The sequence below is a fragment of the Notechis scutatus genome, chromosome 2 (genome assembly GCF_049901735.1).
Source record: "Notechis scutatus isolate UNSWTSFEM ecotype Mainland chromosome 2, rNotScu1.2, whole genome shotgun sequence".
Lineage (NCBI taxonomy): Eukaryota > Metazoa > Chordata > Lepidosauria > Squamata > Elapidae > Notechis > Notechis scutatus.
Window position 1 is genome coordinate 139,845,270 of NC_142010.1, and position 14,531 is coordinate 139,859,800.

The window sequence follows — 14,531 nt, forward strand, 5'->3', positions numbered from 1 at the left end:
TGCTGACTTGAAGGCAAGAACGGGAGACAGTAAACATTTCCTAATGTGCTTGGCATGGATTTGGGGAAGGGAAGCAAAAGGTTCTCCTTTTGAAAGTTCCTAGGAAAGGATGTTCCATCCACCCAGAAGAAATATCTCACAAAATCTAAATTCTGACGTTACAGCTTCATTATAGAATACGCCACAGAGTTCCCACAGAGTGAGAAAAAAATGGAAGAATTACAAACTGCACCAACAGAGATAGTTTTTCTCAGTTGTGGCCCTACCCACCAGAGGAGTAAACATTTAGTACTCAAGATTGTCAGGGTTCCAGAAATTATCCATTCCAATCAATGACTCCGAGACAAATATAATCCCAAAGTGCTTTATTAGAACAGAAGCTTGACACATCTGTGGAACTCCGGAACTAAAGTTTCCTCCCAACTTCCCACAAGACTTAGCCTACCCCCACCCCTTTTTATCACATCATAAATCACATGAACCAATCACCCTTTAGCTATATTTTTGATGCTCCATAGAGAATGACCTTGATGGTGTAATGTATCTATTTTGTCTACTGAAAGCTACTCAAACAATAGTAGCCCCCCTTCCATCCTCCGCAGCTGTGTGGCAGCTTTTAATAAGGATTCCAAAGCTGACAGGCATCCCCCCTTGAAAATTTCGCCTCCAAAAAAAACACATAAGGAACAAATACAAACAGGGGTTAATCTTATGTCTTAACCCCCCCCCCCCACGAGGACCTTTTGGTTTGTTGGGAAATTCCTGATGAAATTGGTTAACCAATCTATCTGCATGTACATTCCAACTTTTTACCCAAGTAGCATCTGATATAGGGTAACCTTTCCATAAGACCAAATATTGCAACTGACCTCGGTGTTATTTTGAATCAAGGATTTTTTTGATTTCATAATGTGTCTCACCCTGTATAATTAAAGGTTTAGGGGGAGCAATTGGTATTGGTCTTAGCATTGATGTAACAGCTGGTTTTAATAAACTACTATGGAACACTGGGTGGATTTTCCCCAATAGCTGGGGAAGACTTAATTGGACCATGACTGGATTGATTATTTTCAAAATTGGGAATGGACCTAAGAATTTAGGTCCTAACTTCCTACTAGGAAGTTTCAATTAAGATATTTGGTTGACAAATATACTTTGTCTCCTACTTTAAATGGTGGTTGAAGGGATCTATTTTTGTCCACTTGCTTTTTGTAATCCTTTGCAGCTTCAGTTAAAGCATTTTTTGTATTCTCCCAACCTTTTTTTTTAATGAGTTCATCCATTCTGTTACAGACATGGATGTAGGAGGTTCTCTAGGTAATTCTGGCATAGGGACAAATTCCATGCCAGTGTTCATTTGGAATGGAGTCAACCCTGTGCTGCTATGTACTGCATTACTATAAGCAACCTCTGCAAATGAAGGAATGAATTGTCTATAGACATTGGCAAAACCCAAAAAACTTTGAAGTTGCTTTCGTGTTTTGGGAGGTTGCCAGTCCAGCACGGCTTTCACTTTTCCAGGGTCCATCTCAATTTCCTGGTTGGAAATTCGGTAGCCTAATTAATCCAGTGACTCCTTGTGGAATTCGCATTTTGACAGTTTTACATACAACTTGGCAGCTAGAAGTTTTTTCAGGACTTGTCTGACCAATTTGATATGTTCCTCGATGGTTTCGCTGAATATAAGGATGTCTTTCAGGTATCCAAGGACCCCCCGGTACAGGTGCAGATGTAACACTTCATTGAGGAGTTGCATAAATATTGCAGGGGCCCCCTGAAGTCCGAAAGGCGTGACTCTGAATTGGAAATTACCCAAAGGGCAGTTAAAGGCTGTTTTCCATTCATCTGCCTCTTTTATGCGGACTCAGTAGCAAGCTTCTCTCAGATCTAGCTTGGTGAAGACCTTGCCTTTTGACAGGTGGTTTAATAAGTCCTTCATAAGGGGGAGAGGATACATGTTTTTGACGCACATGGCGTTCACGCCCCTAAAATCAACACATAGTCTCAACCCGCCATCTTTCTTTTCTTTGAACAGCACTGGAGCGGCCAATTTAGATTTGGCAGGTTCAATGAAACCTCTTTCCAAATTACTATCGATGTATTTCCTCAATTCAGTCATTTCAGCTGGTGTCATGGAATACATCTTTGGTTTTGGCAGTTTTGCCCCGGGTTCTAATTCTATGGCACAATCCGTGGGTCGATGGGGAGGTAAAACATTACATTCCTCTTCACTGAATGCCTCAGCCAAGTCTCTATATTGTCTGGGCACTTGGGGAGTACCTGGAAGAAGGTTCGAGGCTGTGGCTGCTGCTTCAGGTTTTGGATTCAAGTCGGGTGGTGTTTTCTTAGTGGGAGGAAGGGGGGGCAATGGGCCCAATCCAATAATGATTTTCCTGAATCCATCCTCCCACTTGATGGTAGGGGTCTATTTATCTAGCCAAGCAAGTCCCAATATGACCGATTCTGACATTCTTGGAGCCACTATAAAGCATATGAGTTCACGGTGACGACCCATTTCCATTTTGATTAACTCTGTCATTTGGGTTGCTGGGGTCTCCCCAATTAATGTCCCATCTACTTGCTCAAATCTGATTGGGCGTTTTAGTGGGTTAGTCTTTATGCCCAATTGTTCAACGATAGGAAGTCCAATAAGGCATCTAGAGCATCCAGTATCAATGACAGCTTCTAACTCCCTAACCTCCCCTGTGTTAGGTACCACTAATTTGACTTTGACAATGAAAGGTATGATGGCAGCACTCACCATTGGGTCATCTTCGTCGGTCGGGTTTTCGGGGAGGTGGTGTTGGTCTGGAAGTTTGTTGTTCCCTTCTGCATAGAGAGGACCTTCCAGGATGTGTCTAGCGAACCGGCTAGTGTCAGGAGGTTTTCCTTGATTTTTCCGACCTCTGATAGCCATGCTAGACCTTGATTGTGGTGCTTGTGGAACAGGTGCGGGAGCCAGATAGTCTGCTGCTCTGTGGCCATCCTGGCCACAATGGTAACATTTTATCATCCTGTTGGGTCGGATGTGAGTAGCTCCAGCAGGTTTGGTCAGTGGTCGTCTGGCCACAGTTCTCTTAGACGGGCCTTCAGGTAGGGGTTTTTTATGTGGGTTGATGTGGTGGTCTAATTTGAGGGTGGTGGCATACCACGCTTGCAGAGTCTCTGGTATTCCTCTAATGTTACAGGCTTTCTTTACTTATGGGTCAATGGCGTTCTTAAAATAGTGTAAGTTCATTCTTTCAGGCCAATCTATGAGATGGCTCGTGACCCTTCTAAAGTCCCAAATAAAATCTGATAAGGGTCGCTTGCCCTGTTTCATTTCCATTAACTTCTCTTCATTTTCTGCCACCCTGTCTGGATTTTCAAATCTGAGTCTCAATAATCGAATAAATCCATTGACATCTTGTAATTCTGGGGCTTGTTCATTGTAGAGCTGGGCTACCCAGTCAGAAGCATCCCCTTCATACATCCCATCCGTTATCGCAGTAACCAAATCGCGGTTTGTCGTGTATTGGTCTCTAAATTGGTCTATGTGGGACCAGATTCGAGTGAGGAAGTAATTAAAATGTTCATGGCACCCATCGAAAATGGCCTTGAACTGTATCTGGTCTGGCCTGGGTCGTGTTGGGGAGGTGGTACTGGCCTGGCACCTGCAGGTTGACTGGAATGAAAGGAGCCTGATGAGGTGTGTATCTAGATTGGGAAGGTCTTCTGAGGCCTGGCTGAGTTGTGTCGCTCTGGGAGAGGGGCCTCTGCAGGGTTGCTCCAAGTGGGGTTTGAATTGGTGGTTGCCATGAGGAAGGTGGGCATTGCCTTGATCTCTGCCTGGGTGGAGGGGTAGTGACTGCTGTCTGTGTAGATCCCCTTGTGGGACAGGGATTTCTGACTCCCTTTTGGACCAGGGCTTTGTTGGCGCTGGCATCCATTGGCACTGAATCCACCCCTGGCCTGGATAAAATCCCCACCCTGGAGGGATACTTTCTGCAGGGTGTAAACTCCTTTCTGGGTGTTGAGTAGGACTTAGAGGTTGCAACATACCTCTTCTAGTCAGCACCTCTTGTCACCGTGGGCTGCCACGCTGGGCCTCTCCACTTGGCATCTGTGTAATTTCCTCTTCCCTCATAACACTTGGGAACGAGAAGATGGGCTGTGCCAGGCTCCAACTTGGCCAGATAGGTTGTGGCTTTGAGACAAAACTTTCCACTTTTAATTGCTGGAATTGTTGTAGTAATTCTGCTAACGATTGGCTTCCAGAATAAACCTGGGGGTTGTCACCTTGAAAGGGTTCCGATTCAATTTGGGCCTCATCCCTCCAGTCTGCCTCCATTGCTGTATGCAGAGGGCTCGAAAAGGATTTTTCCCCAGGCAGTCTATTTAACACCGTCTGACAACTCCCCCATGAGTTGGAACGTCTTGGCCTGGCTCCTAAATCCTGTCTTTCTTCTGCATTTCTGAAGGCTTCCATCATCTCCTCAAAGGGGAGGCTGAGGGATTCAGCCAATGCTCTGGAGGGCCCTCCCCAAGTTCCTTCCGTCTCACCTTCAGTGTTAACTGATTCTTGGACTTTCTCCATCGCTGGGGGGAAAAAAAATTCCCTTGGGGTTTCAGCAGCCCCTTTAGTGGAGTTCCGGAATAATGTCAGGGTTCCAGAAATTATCCATTCCAATCAATGACTCCGAGACAAACATAATCTCAAAGTGCTTTATTAGAACAGAAACTTGGCACGTCTGTGGAATTCCGGAACTAAAGTTTCCTCCCAACTTCCCACAAGACTTAGCCTACCCCCACCCCTTTTTATCACATCATAAATCACGTGAACCAATAACCTTTTACCTATAATTCTTGCTGCGCCATAGAGAATGGTCTTGACGGTGTAATATATCTATTTGGTCTACTGAAAGCTACTCAAACAACAGTAGCCCCCCTTCCATCCTCCGCAGCTGTGTGGCAGCTTTTAAGAAGGATACCAAAGCTGACAAAGATATTGCTGCACTGTAGCTGCCATCATTCCTCACTATTGGCCACGGACTCATAGGAATTAAAATCCATCAACCCTATATTGCCCATTTCAGATTAAATATGGGAAGAAAAGATTTAGCTAAACAACATTCTGGAGAAGCAGCTTAAATCTCAAGGTAAATTCCATCAAGACCCCTGACTGCTCCGTTCTGAATAAGTTTAAGGATGCCTGAACATTTTGATTCACAAGGCTAGTTTCAGAACTCAACAAAGTCTGTTGATCCTTATATTTTTTGTGTGCGTGTGTGTCTTTGTCACTGATAGCATTAAATATAATTGGCTGGGCTGCCAGCTGATAGTAGTGGAACTAACCAGGAGTATCCAGAGCTCTCTCCTCTTCATCAATCAGAACTGATTCGCTCCATTTATCATCTGCTACTTTCTCCAAACGTTCTTCAAGGCGGCGTATATACACCAGCAGCTCCTGAAGGCAGGGAATGGGCAACATATCAGCATTAAGCCCTGAACAGTAGTGTCTTCTTCTCATACTAAATTCAGGCTACGGTCAGCCTTTCTTCCCTCCATTTGGATGCCACACTAACCTGTTTTTCGGACTGCAGTTGCTCTTTCTCCTTCTGGCCAACCTGCAGGGCAGCCCGTAGCTCCCGTAGCTCGCGACGGTTCTCAGAGACTTGAACCTGATGAGATCAAAAGTGACGTTGGCCAAAGCAGAATTTTAGAATAACATATATATATATATAGTTATGAATCCCACTAGAGAACAAAATACAGGTAGTCCTCGACTTACAACAGTTCATTTAATGACTGTTCAAAGTTACAATGGCACTGAAAAAAGTGACTTAGGAGTGTTTTTCACACTTATGACCGCTGGAGCATCCCCATGGTCACACGACCCAAACTCAAGACGCTTGGCATCTGGTGCATATTTATGAAGGTTGCAGTGTCTTCAGGGTCACGGGACCAGCTTCTGAGAAGCACAGTCAATGGGGAATCCAGATTCACTTAACAACTATGTTACTAACTTAGCAAATGCAGTGATTCACTTAACGTGGAGCAGAGCCTCCCCTTCATCACTGGCCAACTCCATTCCTCAAAGGCCTTTTGGGCTTCTTTTTTTGCCCATTTATTGTTATCTTGCCACTCACCTCTTAGAGCAGGCCTGCATAACCCAGAGAGGGGAAAGGGCCACACTGATGAATTAAAAATAATTGTGCGCTGCAAAGCAATACCTGGAGGATCAATCAGCTGCTAGTTGAGAGGAGGCAGCGCTCGAACAAGGGGCAGCAGTGAAGCCAGAGATGCTCAGAAGCACACCTTTTTTTTGAGTGGTAGTGAATTTAACGGCTTTTTAATAAGCAGCATCAAATCACCCAGGGAGGTTTGCAGTGGTGCGATTCAACCGGTGTAACAACCGGTTCGGTGAGCGCATGCTTTGCGTGCGCATTTAGAAAAGACCACTTTTAGCTATAATACAGGGGTGGGCAACTATGCCCCTTTTATGAATTATGGACTTCAACTCCCAGAATTCCTGAGCAAGCCATGCTAGCTCAGGAATTTTGGGAGTTGAAGTCCACAAGTCATAAAGGGTCCATAGTTGCCCACCTCTGCTATAATACTTACCGTCTGCTGCAGTGAGTAAAACAGCCGATGCGTGGCAAACTGTTCTGCTGCGCGAATCAGCTGTGCTCAAAAACAAGGAAATGAAGCACAGGAAAAGGGCAGGGGCGGGTGGGTGGGGCCAAATGATCACTGGAACTATGGTTCGCCTGAACCGGTCTGAACCGGTAGAATCCCACCCCTGGGTGTTTGATGAGCCTAGTGTAGTCCATGGGCCTCATGTGGTCCAGCTTTGTCTTAGAATCTGTGCTAGCAAAGGTTTATCCAGGATAAGAGAATGCTGGATCCCTTTTAAGTCTTTCCTAACTTTAATGGTGGTCTCCTGATACAGTGAGACAACAGTTCTTTGACCTCCTGGCCAGGATGGTCAAGACAGATCTAAAGGAGTTGCAGTCTAGAGGGCACCCAAGTTAGGAAGACCTATTCTGTAGATGCATCTAACCAAATAATGGGGTATACAGGACTGTGAAGGTCTGCGCAAAAAAAAAAAATTCTCAGTGAGAACTAAGGATGACAACAGGATAGTGACTGGCAAATCGAAAAAGAGAAATGAAATGGAAGGATGGGCTCTTGTTAGCCTTTCGCTGATATTTCAAAAAGTCTCAGAAAGAACCATTTATCTTGCAATGGAGAGAAAGCACCAAGAGCTCTTTTCAAAACTTTCTCTGCTGGTGATCCTTGCAAGATAAAGATGCAAGGGAGTTCAACCTCTTCCTGGAAGCTTGGCAATCTTAATCTGCAAACAGCTTCTACTTGTGAGAGGGCAGAAATAATTGCCCAAAGTCTCTGTTTTCCCTCCCGCCTTGAATGATGGAATCCTTTTTTTTCTCCCCCCCAGGAGAGATAGTTTACCAGACTGGCATCCCGTTCCTGTGCCAGGTCCATACGCAACACCTGGCACTGTGCCCGTTCTTCTTGCAAGCAGTTTTCCAGGCGGAGAACCTCAGCACTCAGCTTCAGGATCTTATCTTTCTCTGCCTAACAAAATATACATTTGAAAGGAAGGGTCAGTGCAAGATGACATTACTCCCCCCACCCACCCATCTACTCTATGGAAAGCTATTCAAGAGCTTGGCAAGGTCGGATTCTTCATGAAATATGCAGGGCTGGACAACCCAAGGAAGCCTAGATGCTACTTAACGACAGTAATGCTTCTTATTGCAGTTTTTAGTTGGTTTTAATAAATTATGTAAACTTTGTAAATTTTGTTTTAATTGTGTATGCTGCCCAGAATCACAAGCAAGTCAGATGGGCAACTATGTAAATATGAATTCAACAAATAAATAAACAAATAAACCCATCAACTCCTCAGCAATGACCATGTTGTCAGAGATAGCAAATGTTTTAGTTCAGGGACATCTACAACTCTAAAGAACAGCTAGGTTAGGAAGGAGTCATCTATAGATTTAGTTATCCCAGCAATTTTGTCCCTGTCTCAACAGTAAGGGAAATCAAAGAAAAAAAGGAAGGAAGGAAGGAAGGAAGGAAGGAAGGAAGGAAGGAAGGAAGGAAGGAAGGAAGGAAGGAAGGAAGGAAGGAAGGAAGGAAGGAAGGAAGGAAGGAAGGAAGGAAGGAAGGAAGGAAAGACCCCAAGGAGGGGAGGACTCAACACAGTCAATAATGACAGAATAGTTCTCCACAAGATCCACACTACTGATAAAAGGGATCCCACAGAGCAAACTACATTGCTGAAAATTTATGTTTGTGGTCCTACTGGAAAAAAAATAACACATGTACAAAATTCAAACATAACATGAGATTCTTTCAAATAGTAAGTAAAACACTTTACATTTGAAACTTTTCAAGACAAATCATCAAGGCAACTGGTGTTTGGAACAGCTACTCAAGACTTCACTGGATGTTTCAAAACTGTTTTGACCTTACCAGAAGTGTTTGAAGTTCAAACTAGCCCCATTTTAAGCTCAGAAGGCCAATTCTGTAGGGCTGCTTTAAGTTCAGAACACTTTCAGAATGGTTGGAAGAACACTACAGTCGAAACACCCACTTTCAAATTCAAATGTTCCAAATTCCTACACATAAAATCTGAAATGATGGAAACCTGCACCCTTTAACGCATCCTTCTCAATAAGACTTAGCTTTATTAAGCTTATAGAAGATAATCTAGTGCAGCATACTAGAAAAAGTTTATCCCTTCCTTCAAACATTTCCCAGAAAGGGAATCTGGAGAGGGCACAACTAAATATTGTGGAGTCCTTGGTGCTCTCTGAGCTTGGTTGTTTTCTTGCAGACTTTTCATTACCAAACTAGGTAACACCATCAGCACTAAGGATGTTACCTACTTCGGTAATGAAACATTTGCAAGAAAACAACCAAGCTTAGAGAGCACCAAGGATTCACAGTTCAACTCTGAGCTACTAATATTGTCCTTTAACCCTTTAAAATACAGACTAATTTAGCTCCAAAGCCATATTGTTCTTTTTTCTTTTGAAACTCCCAAACATTCATTCCTGGCATTCAACTGCTTGGGGATTTTTGTTCTTTCTGCATGCAAAACTGATTTAAAAACTTCCCCAGAGTTTAATTTCAATCCAAAACAAAAGATCAATGCATGTCAGGATCCTTTTGCTTTATTCCCTCTCTCCGCTACAAAGAAATAAGCAATGCGTATGTGAATTGGGGAAGGTAGTGCTGAAAATATTGGCCTAGGAGGAAGGAGCTCTGGTGTCGAAATTCCACTTGATTATAAATAATTCCAGACCATTTGCTCCCTCTCAATCCGATCTCAGTCCTGGATTGCTGAGAAGGTAAATGAGATGAGGCTTCCACATACATGGTTTCTTCCCGCAAGACAAAAAGAACATAAATGACGAAGGAAAAAAAACAACACAGAAGTTTGCTCCACCGACTTAGGGGACCACATGCACATACCTCTACATTCTGCAACAGCATGGCCTTCTCCTTCCACCATTGGCCTTTGCCTTCTTTCCACTTGAGGGTCATGTCAGCAAGCTTGATGTTGACCTCAGCCGCCTCAAGGCGGCTCTTGTGGAGATCGGAGATGGTACGGTCTCGGATGGAGGCCACACTGGCTAGCTCTTCCCCTAAGAGAGCCACTTTCTGCTGGCTGGCAGCCAGAACGTCCTGTGTGGTGCGTAACTGTTCACACAAGGACTCCATCTGTACCTGGAAAGAGAGAGGGATGAGAAGAAGAGGCCCAAGAGAAGGTGGGGAGACCAAGTCCAACCTTTACGGCACTAGGAGAGCTCCGGGAAGAGAATAAGTGGTCTATAACAGTGATGGCTAACCTATGACACGCATGTCACTCGTGACACGCCGAGGCACTTTGACTGACACGCCTGTTGGTGCACTAAACCTGCACATTTAGAGGCTGCCTGTGCTCTGCTCCAATCCCTGCTCCCTGCTTGTTGCGTGGAGGCATGGTGTCACCGCTGCCGCAAGATCTTTGCAGCAGAGAACCAGTTTTAACCGCCATAAACTGAGGTTTGTCAGTTTCATTACCTCAGGAACGCTACAGGAGGAAAGGAGATCCATGAGGTTCACAGCCCTGTAAGGTGGCCTTCCGATCCCCACATCCTGCACCTGCAGCCCTGAGACCAGGGAGACGAGTTTCACAGTCCTGTGTGATCACCCCAGCCCAGTCCGTCATAAACCAAATTATTGATATTTCTTGAAGTGACACACGACCCGAGGAAGGCTACACTTTTTCCTGATTTTCGACACACCAAGCTGAAAAGGTTAGCCATCACTGGTCTATAATGTTAGCCATTAGGATTCAGCACACTTTCTAGTCCTGAAGTGGGAACCAGTCCCAGCAAGTACAAGTATTGATTATGGAGGATGGGAGTGTCTTCCAATACTTGATGTATTTCAGGTTTTCAAGCTCTAACCTAATTCTTGTACAAAAAAAAAAAACTTTTCTGATTTTCGTAAAGAGAGAGAGAGATTGATTTGGTTTCTTTCCTTGGGCCAAGAATAAATCCCTGGGTTCTGGTTCCCACCCATCCACTCCTCTGCCCTGCAAGTCCTGACACAACAAGTGGTTTTGCCTAAATCAGGGGTGGCTAATTTTTTTGTCAGTGCTTTCTTGTTCTCTAACATGAAACCACCTCTGTTGTCTGTAACTTTGTTCCAAGACTATTTATGAAACAAAGCCCATGAGTTTAAGGGACTTCATCCATAATTAAATACCTTATTTCTCTAGAATTTTAAAAAAACTAATTCATGAAGTACCCAGGAGAACCTGGTGCCATTTTGTACATGAATCTTCTTCCACAAAATACACGTTTGGAGAAAAAGGGTTGGGCCTGAAGCAACATCACCCTACATTTTTTGTCTATGACATGTTCTGATCTGAACTTTCCTTGTCCAACTTTGGTTTTTTATCAGTCTAAAATAGGGGTGTCAAACACAAGGCCCCCGGGGCCAGATCTGGTCTGGGGGCTGTCCTGGAAAATATAAGGGGCTGGCCCGTATCGCTTTGGCCCAGTCTACCCAATGCAAAGAGGAAACATTAGGCCAGCCTGGCTTTGGCCTAGTCTGCCCAGTAGATGAAACATGCCAGCAGTTTGGGGAGTGGTGTCAAGCTGGCCACACCCACCCAGTTGACCACGCCCATCCAGGCAGCCATACCCAATGAGTGGTGTCAAGCTGACCACACCCACCCAGTTGGTCATGCCCACCCGGCTCCCCGAGGTCAACCACAGCCTTGATGCGGCCCTCAATGAAATTGAATTTGACACCCCTGGTCTAAAATATCATTCTGAAATCCTGGATTCCTTCTTGTTGTAAACTACTACCTTTCTTTTAGTAATGAAAAGTGGGCATAGACTACTGGGTTAGAGATATCCACTGGATGGCCAATTAAGGTTCCATACTCAATGAAATGAGATGGTTACTTTCATTTAGGATAGACAAAAAGAGGTTCCTTGCATAAGGACAGAAATGACTAGGTGCCGGTGATAGGTTATCAAGATTGGGTGTCTTGAGAAGTTCTGGGAGGACACCAAGACCATCCCATTAGAGACAGCATACTGGACTTGATACACCTTATTTTTAATATTCTTAGAGGCTTCCTGTCTTCAGGTGCTTACTGTGCGGCGGTTAGCAGCTGCCAGCTTCTGCTGCAACTTCTGAATATCCTCCTGCAGCATGAGAGCCTGGGAGATTTTCTCACCGTGACGAGTCTTGGCTTCTTGCAAGTCGGAGGCCAGGCTACGGCTCTCCTCCTTGGAAGCCTGCAGCTTGACCTGGAGAGGAGAGAAGACGTTTCCAACATGCCATCTGCTTGGCCAGCGATGTCAGCTCTGGTTTTCCTGCTCCTCTTTGCGTCCCTCTTTTCAAACATGTTGCTCCAAGCTCACCTGGTACTGCTCTTTCTCAGCATTCTCTTCTTTGAGCTGATGGTGGATGTGTTCCTGCTCCCTCACAAGTGACTTCACTGTGTCTTTCACCCTGCAGCAGAAATGATCCAAACAGTATATGCACGTGTGAGGAATATCCACTGTGCTCTTTCTACTCAGGGGCATCTCTAAAATAGGTCTGTCTGTCTGTCTGTCTGTCTGTCGTACATACATACATATTTAGAAACTATCCTTTAATTCATCTTTGCATCTTCCTCAATATAGCATGAGCATCCATAGCCCAGCAGCCTAATTCCAAGATGATATTTTAGCCACAACCTCTTAATTTCAAGGCATCACTAGGTTATTAAATAGATCGGCTTCTCTGTATGAAAACATTCCCCAACATAACCTAATTCACTGAGAGTGGGCTTGTCACAAACCATGTAAAAAATCAGTATTGATCCCTAAACTTCCTTCATTCCTCTACTTCCTCCACCTACGTTTAATTCATGATCTGAATGGTAGTGGACATCCTCTGATAAAACCAAAGATATGGAAACTAGGACACAAGACATTAAATCCTGGGACAATTCCTCGAGATTGAGTTAGAATGGCACAGAGAACTGATCCTATGATGATTCTGACTTTAGCATGAGAGAAGATATAATTCAGTCCATCCCAATCGAATACCCTCCGGTTGTGTTGCTCCTAGAAACTTCCAATAGTCTGAGTTAATAGGAGTTCTAATCAGAACATCAATAGGACTGATTGCCTATCGGTAGCTCAGAAGATATTGTCCTCCCTCCCACCCCTTTTTCCCTCCCGCCATCCCTCTCCCTTTTGACTGTACTTGAGGTGCTTTGTTTGACATGGCCTTGACCTGTCTAATTCCGTCTCCCTCTGAAGCATCTTCTCTCCCATCGCCTGGATATCGCCCTCCAGCTCCTGGATTCGGGCCACTTGCTCAGTGTCTTGAAGGCTTAGAGTATCTCTCTGCTTGGAGATGTCTGTGTAAGAATTTGACAGTTCCTGGTTGAGGGTAGAGAGGAAGAAAAGTGAATGATGTCTATAGCATTTGAATAAAATCTAAAAACCCAGCTACTACCGTGTTTCTCCAACAATACGGACCTCCCCCAATAGGAAGACCCCGCATGTTTTCTAGGCATAAAATGAAATTAAGCCCCTCCCCCCAAATTTAAGCCTATTTTAAAACATGCAAAATGGGGGGAAGGGCGGGGGGGACTTGCCGTTAGGAGCGCCCTGCGGGCAACAATTCCTCGCCACCAGCTGCTCCTAATGGGCAATCATGGCAGAGTGCGGAGAGCTCCCTACTCCTGCCAAGCACCTTTGTGGCAGACCCAAGACCTTCAGCGCCCACCGCTGTTGATTTCCCTTCTGCCCATGCCACCGCCACGTTTGGAGCTGCCACTTCCACGTTTGGAGCACCACTGCTGTTTGGAGCACCGCTGCCGTTTGGAACTGCCGCTTCCGCATTTGGAGCTGCCACCGCGTTTAGAGCTGCCACTTCCGCGTTTGGAACCCCACCGCTGTTTGGAGCACTGCCGCTGTTTGGAGTTGCCATGTCCGCATTTGGAGCTGCCGCCGCGTTTGGAGCTGCCGCTTCCGTGTTTGGAGCACTGCCGCTGTTTGGAGCACCACCATTTGGAGCACCACCGCCACTCCAAACACGGCGGCAGCTCCAAACGTGGAAGTGGCAGTTCCAAACATGACAGCGGTGCTCCAAATGGCGGCGGCACTCCAAATGGCAGCGGCACTCCAAACACGGAAGCGGCAGCTCCAAACGTGGCGGCGGAATGGGCAGAAGGGAAAGCAACAGCGGTGGGTGCCAAAGGTCTTGGGTCTGCAGCAAAGGTGTTTGGTGGGAGTAGGGAGCTCTCTGCGCTTCGCCATGATCACCCGTTAGGAGCGGTTGGTGGCAAGGCTGCCCACGGGGCACTCTAGATGAGGATGCAAGGGGGGGAATTAAGTCACCCCCAAAAAGACGGCCTAGCTGTTTTTTCAGGGCTCAAAAAAATATAAGACCCAGCCTTATTTTATGAGAAACACGGTAGTTTTGCTGACAAAATTGAACACAGCAACATATGAATAGCCCTACTGGATGAAAGTAAGGCTCATTTTGATTCAGAATAGTTATTTCTCATGATGCCCAACCAGACGTAAAATATGAGATGGAGACATACTCCTTTTCTACTAATGTTCTCCTGAACCTGGTGTATGGGAGCATGCTTTGCAGACATTTTAATAATCACTGCATGCATATGAGCTAATATCATGCAAGCATTAAGGGAGAGGGGCATCCCGCTGTACAAAACAGAATAGAACAGAATAACAAGGACCTTAGAGGTCTTCTAGTCCAACCTGCTGCTCAGGCAGGAAACCCTATAGCATTTCAGACAAATGGTTGTCCAATCTCTTCTTAAAAACTCCCAGTGTTGGAGAATTCACAACTTCTGGAGGCAAGGTGTTCCACTGGTTAATTGTTCTAACTGTCAGAAGGGATACCCAGATCTTGCTGCGGGCCTGGAGTCAGATGTTGTACCAAGTTTTGTGGCCAACTGAGCTTTTTTGCTTCGTAAGATGATGGGA

General features: G+C 45.2%; 1 protein-coding gene across 4 annotated transcripts in view; it reads right to left on the reverse strand.

Annotated features, from left to right (window-relative positions):
• Positions 1 to 14,531, reverse strand: part of CALCOCO1 (calcium binding and coiled-coil domain 1) — a 33,857-nt gene that overhangs the window by 3,862 nt on the left and 15,464 nt on the right. For 2 of the 4 annotated variants that reach the window (XM_087956404.1, XM_087956405.1), the window contains 7 exons: positions 12,805 to 12,953; positions 11,943 to 12,033; positions 11,673 to 11,828; positions 9,490 to 9,744; positions 7,453 to 7,578; positions 5,565 to 5,660; positions 5,335 to 5,446 (listed from right to left, as the gene is read on the reverse strand). In XM_087956404.1, coding sequence (XP_087812530.1) covers positions 5,335 to 5,446; positions 5,565 to 5,660; positions 7,453 to 7,578; positions 9,490 to 9,744; positions 11,673 to 11,828; positions 11,943 to 12,033; positions 12,805 to 12,953 — 985 coding nt within the window. Of the gene's footprint in view, positions 1 to 5,334; positions 5,447 to 5,564; positions 5,661 to 7,452; positions 7,579 to 9,489; positions 9,745 to 11,672; positions 11,829 to 11,942; positions 12,034 to 12,774; positions 12,954 to 14,531 lie in introns of all 4 variants that reach the window. The other 2 variants (XM_087956402.1, XM_087956403.1) reach the window with 1 other exon arrangement.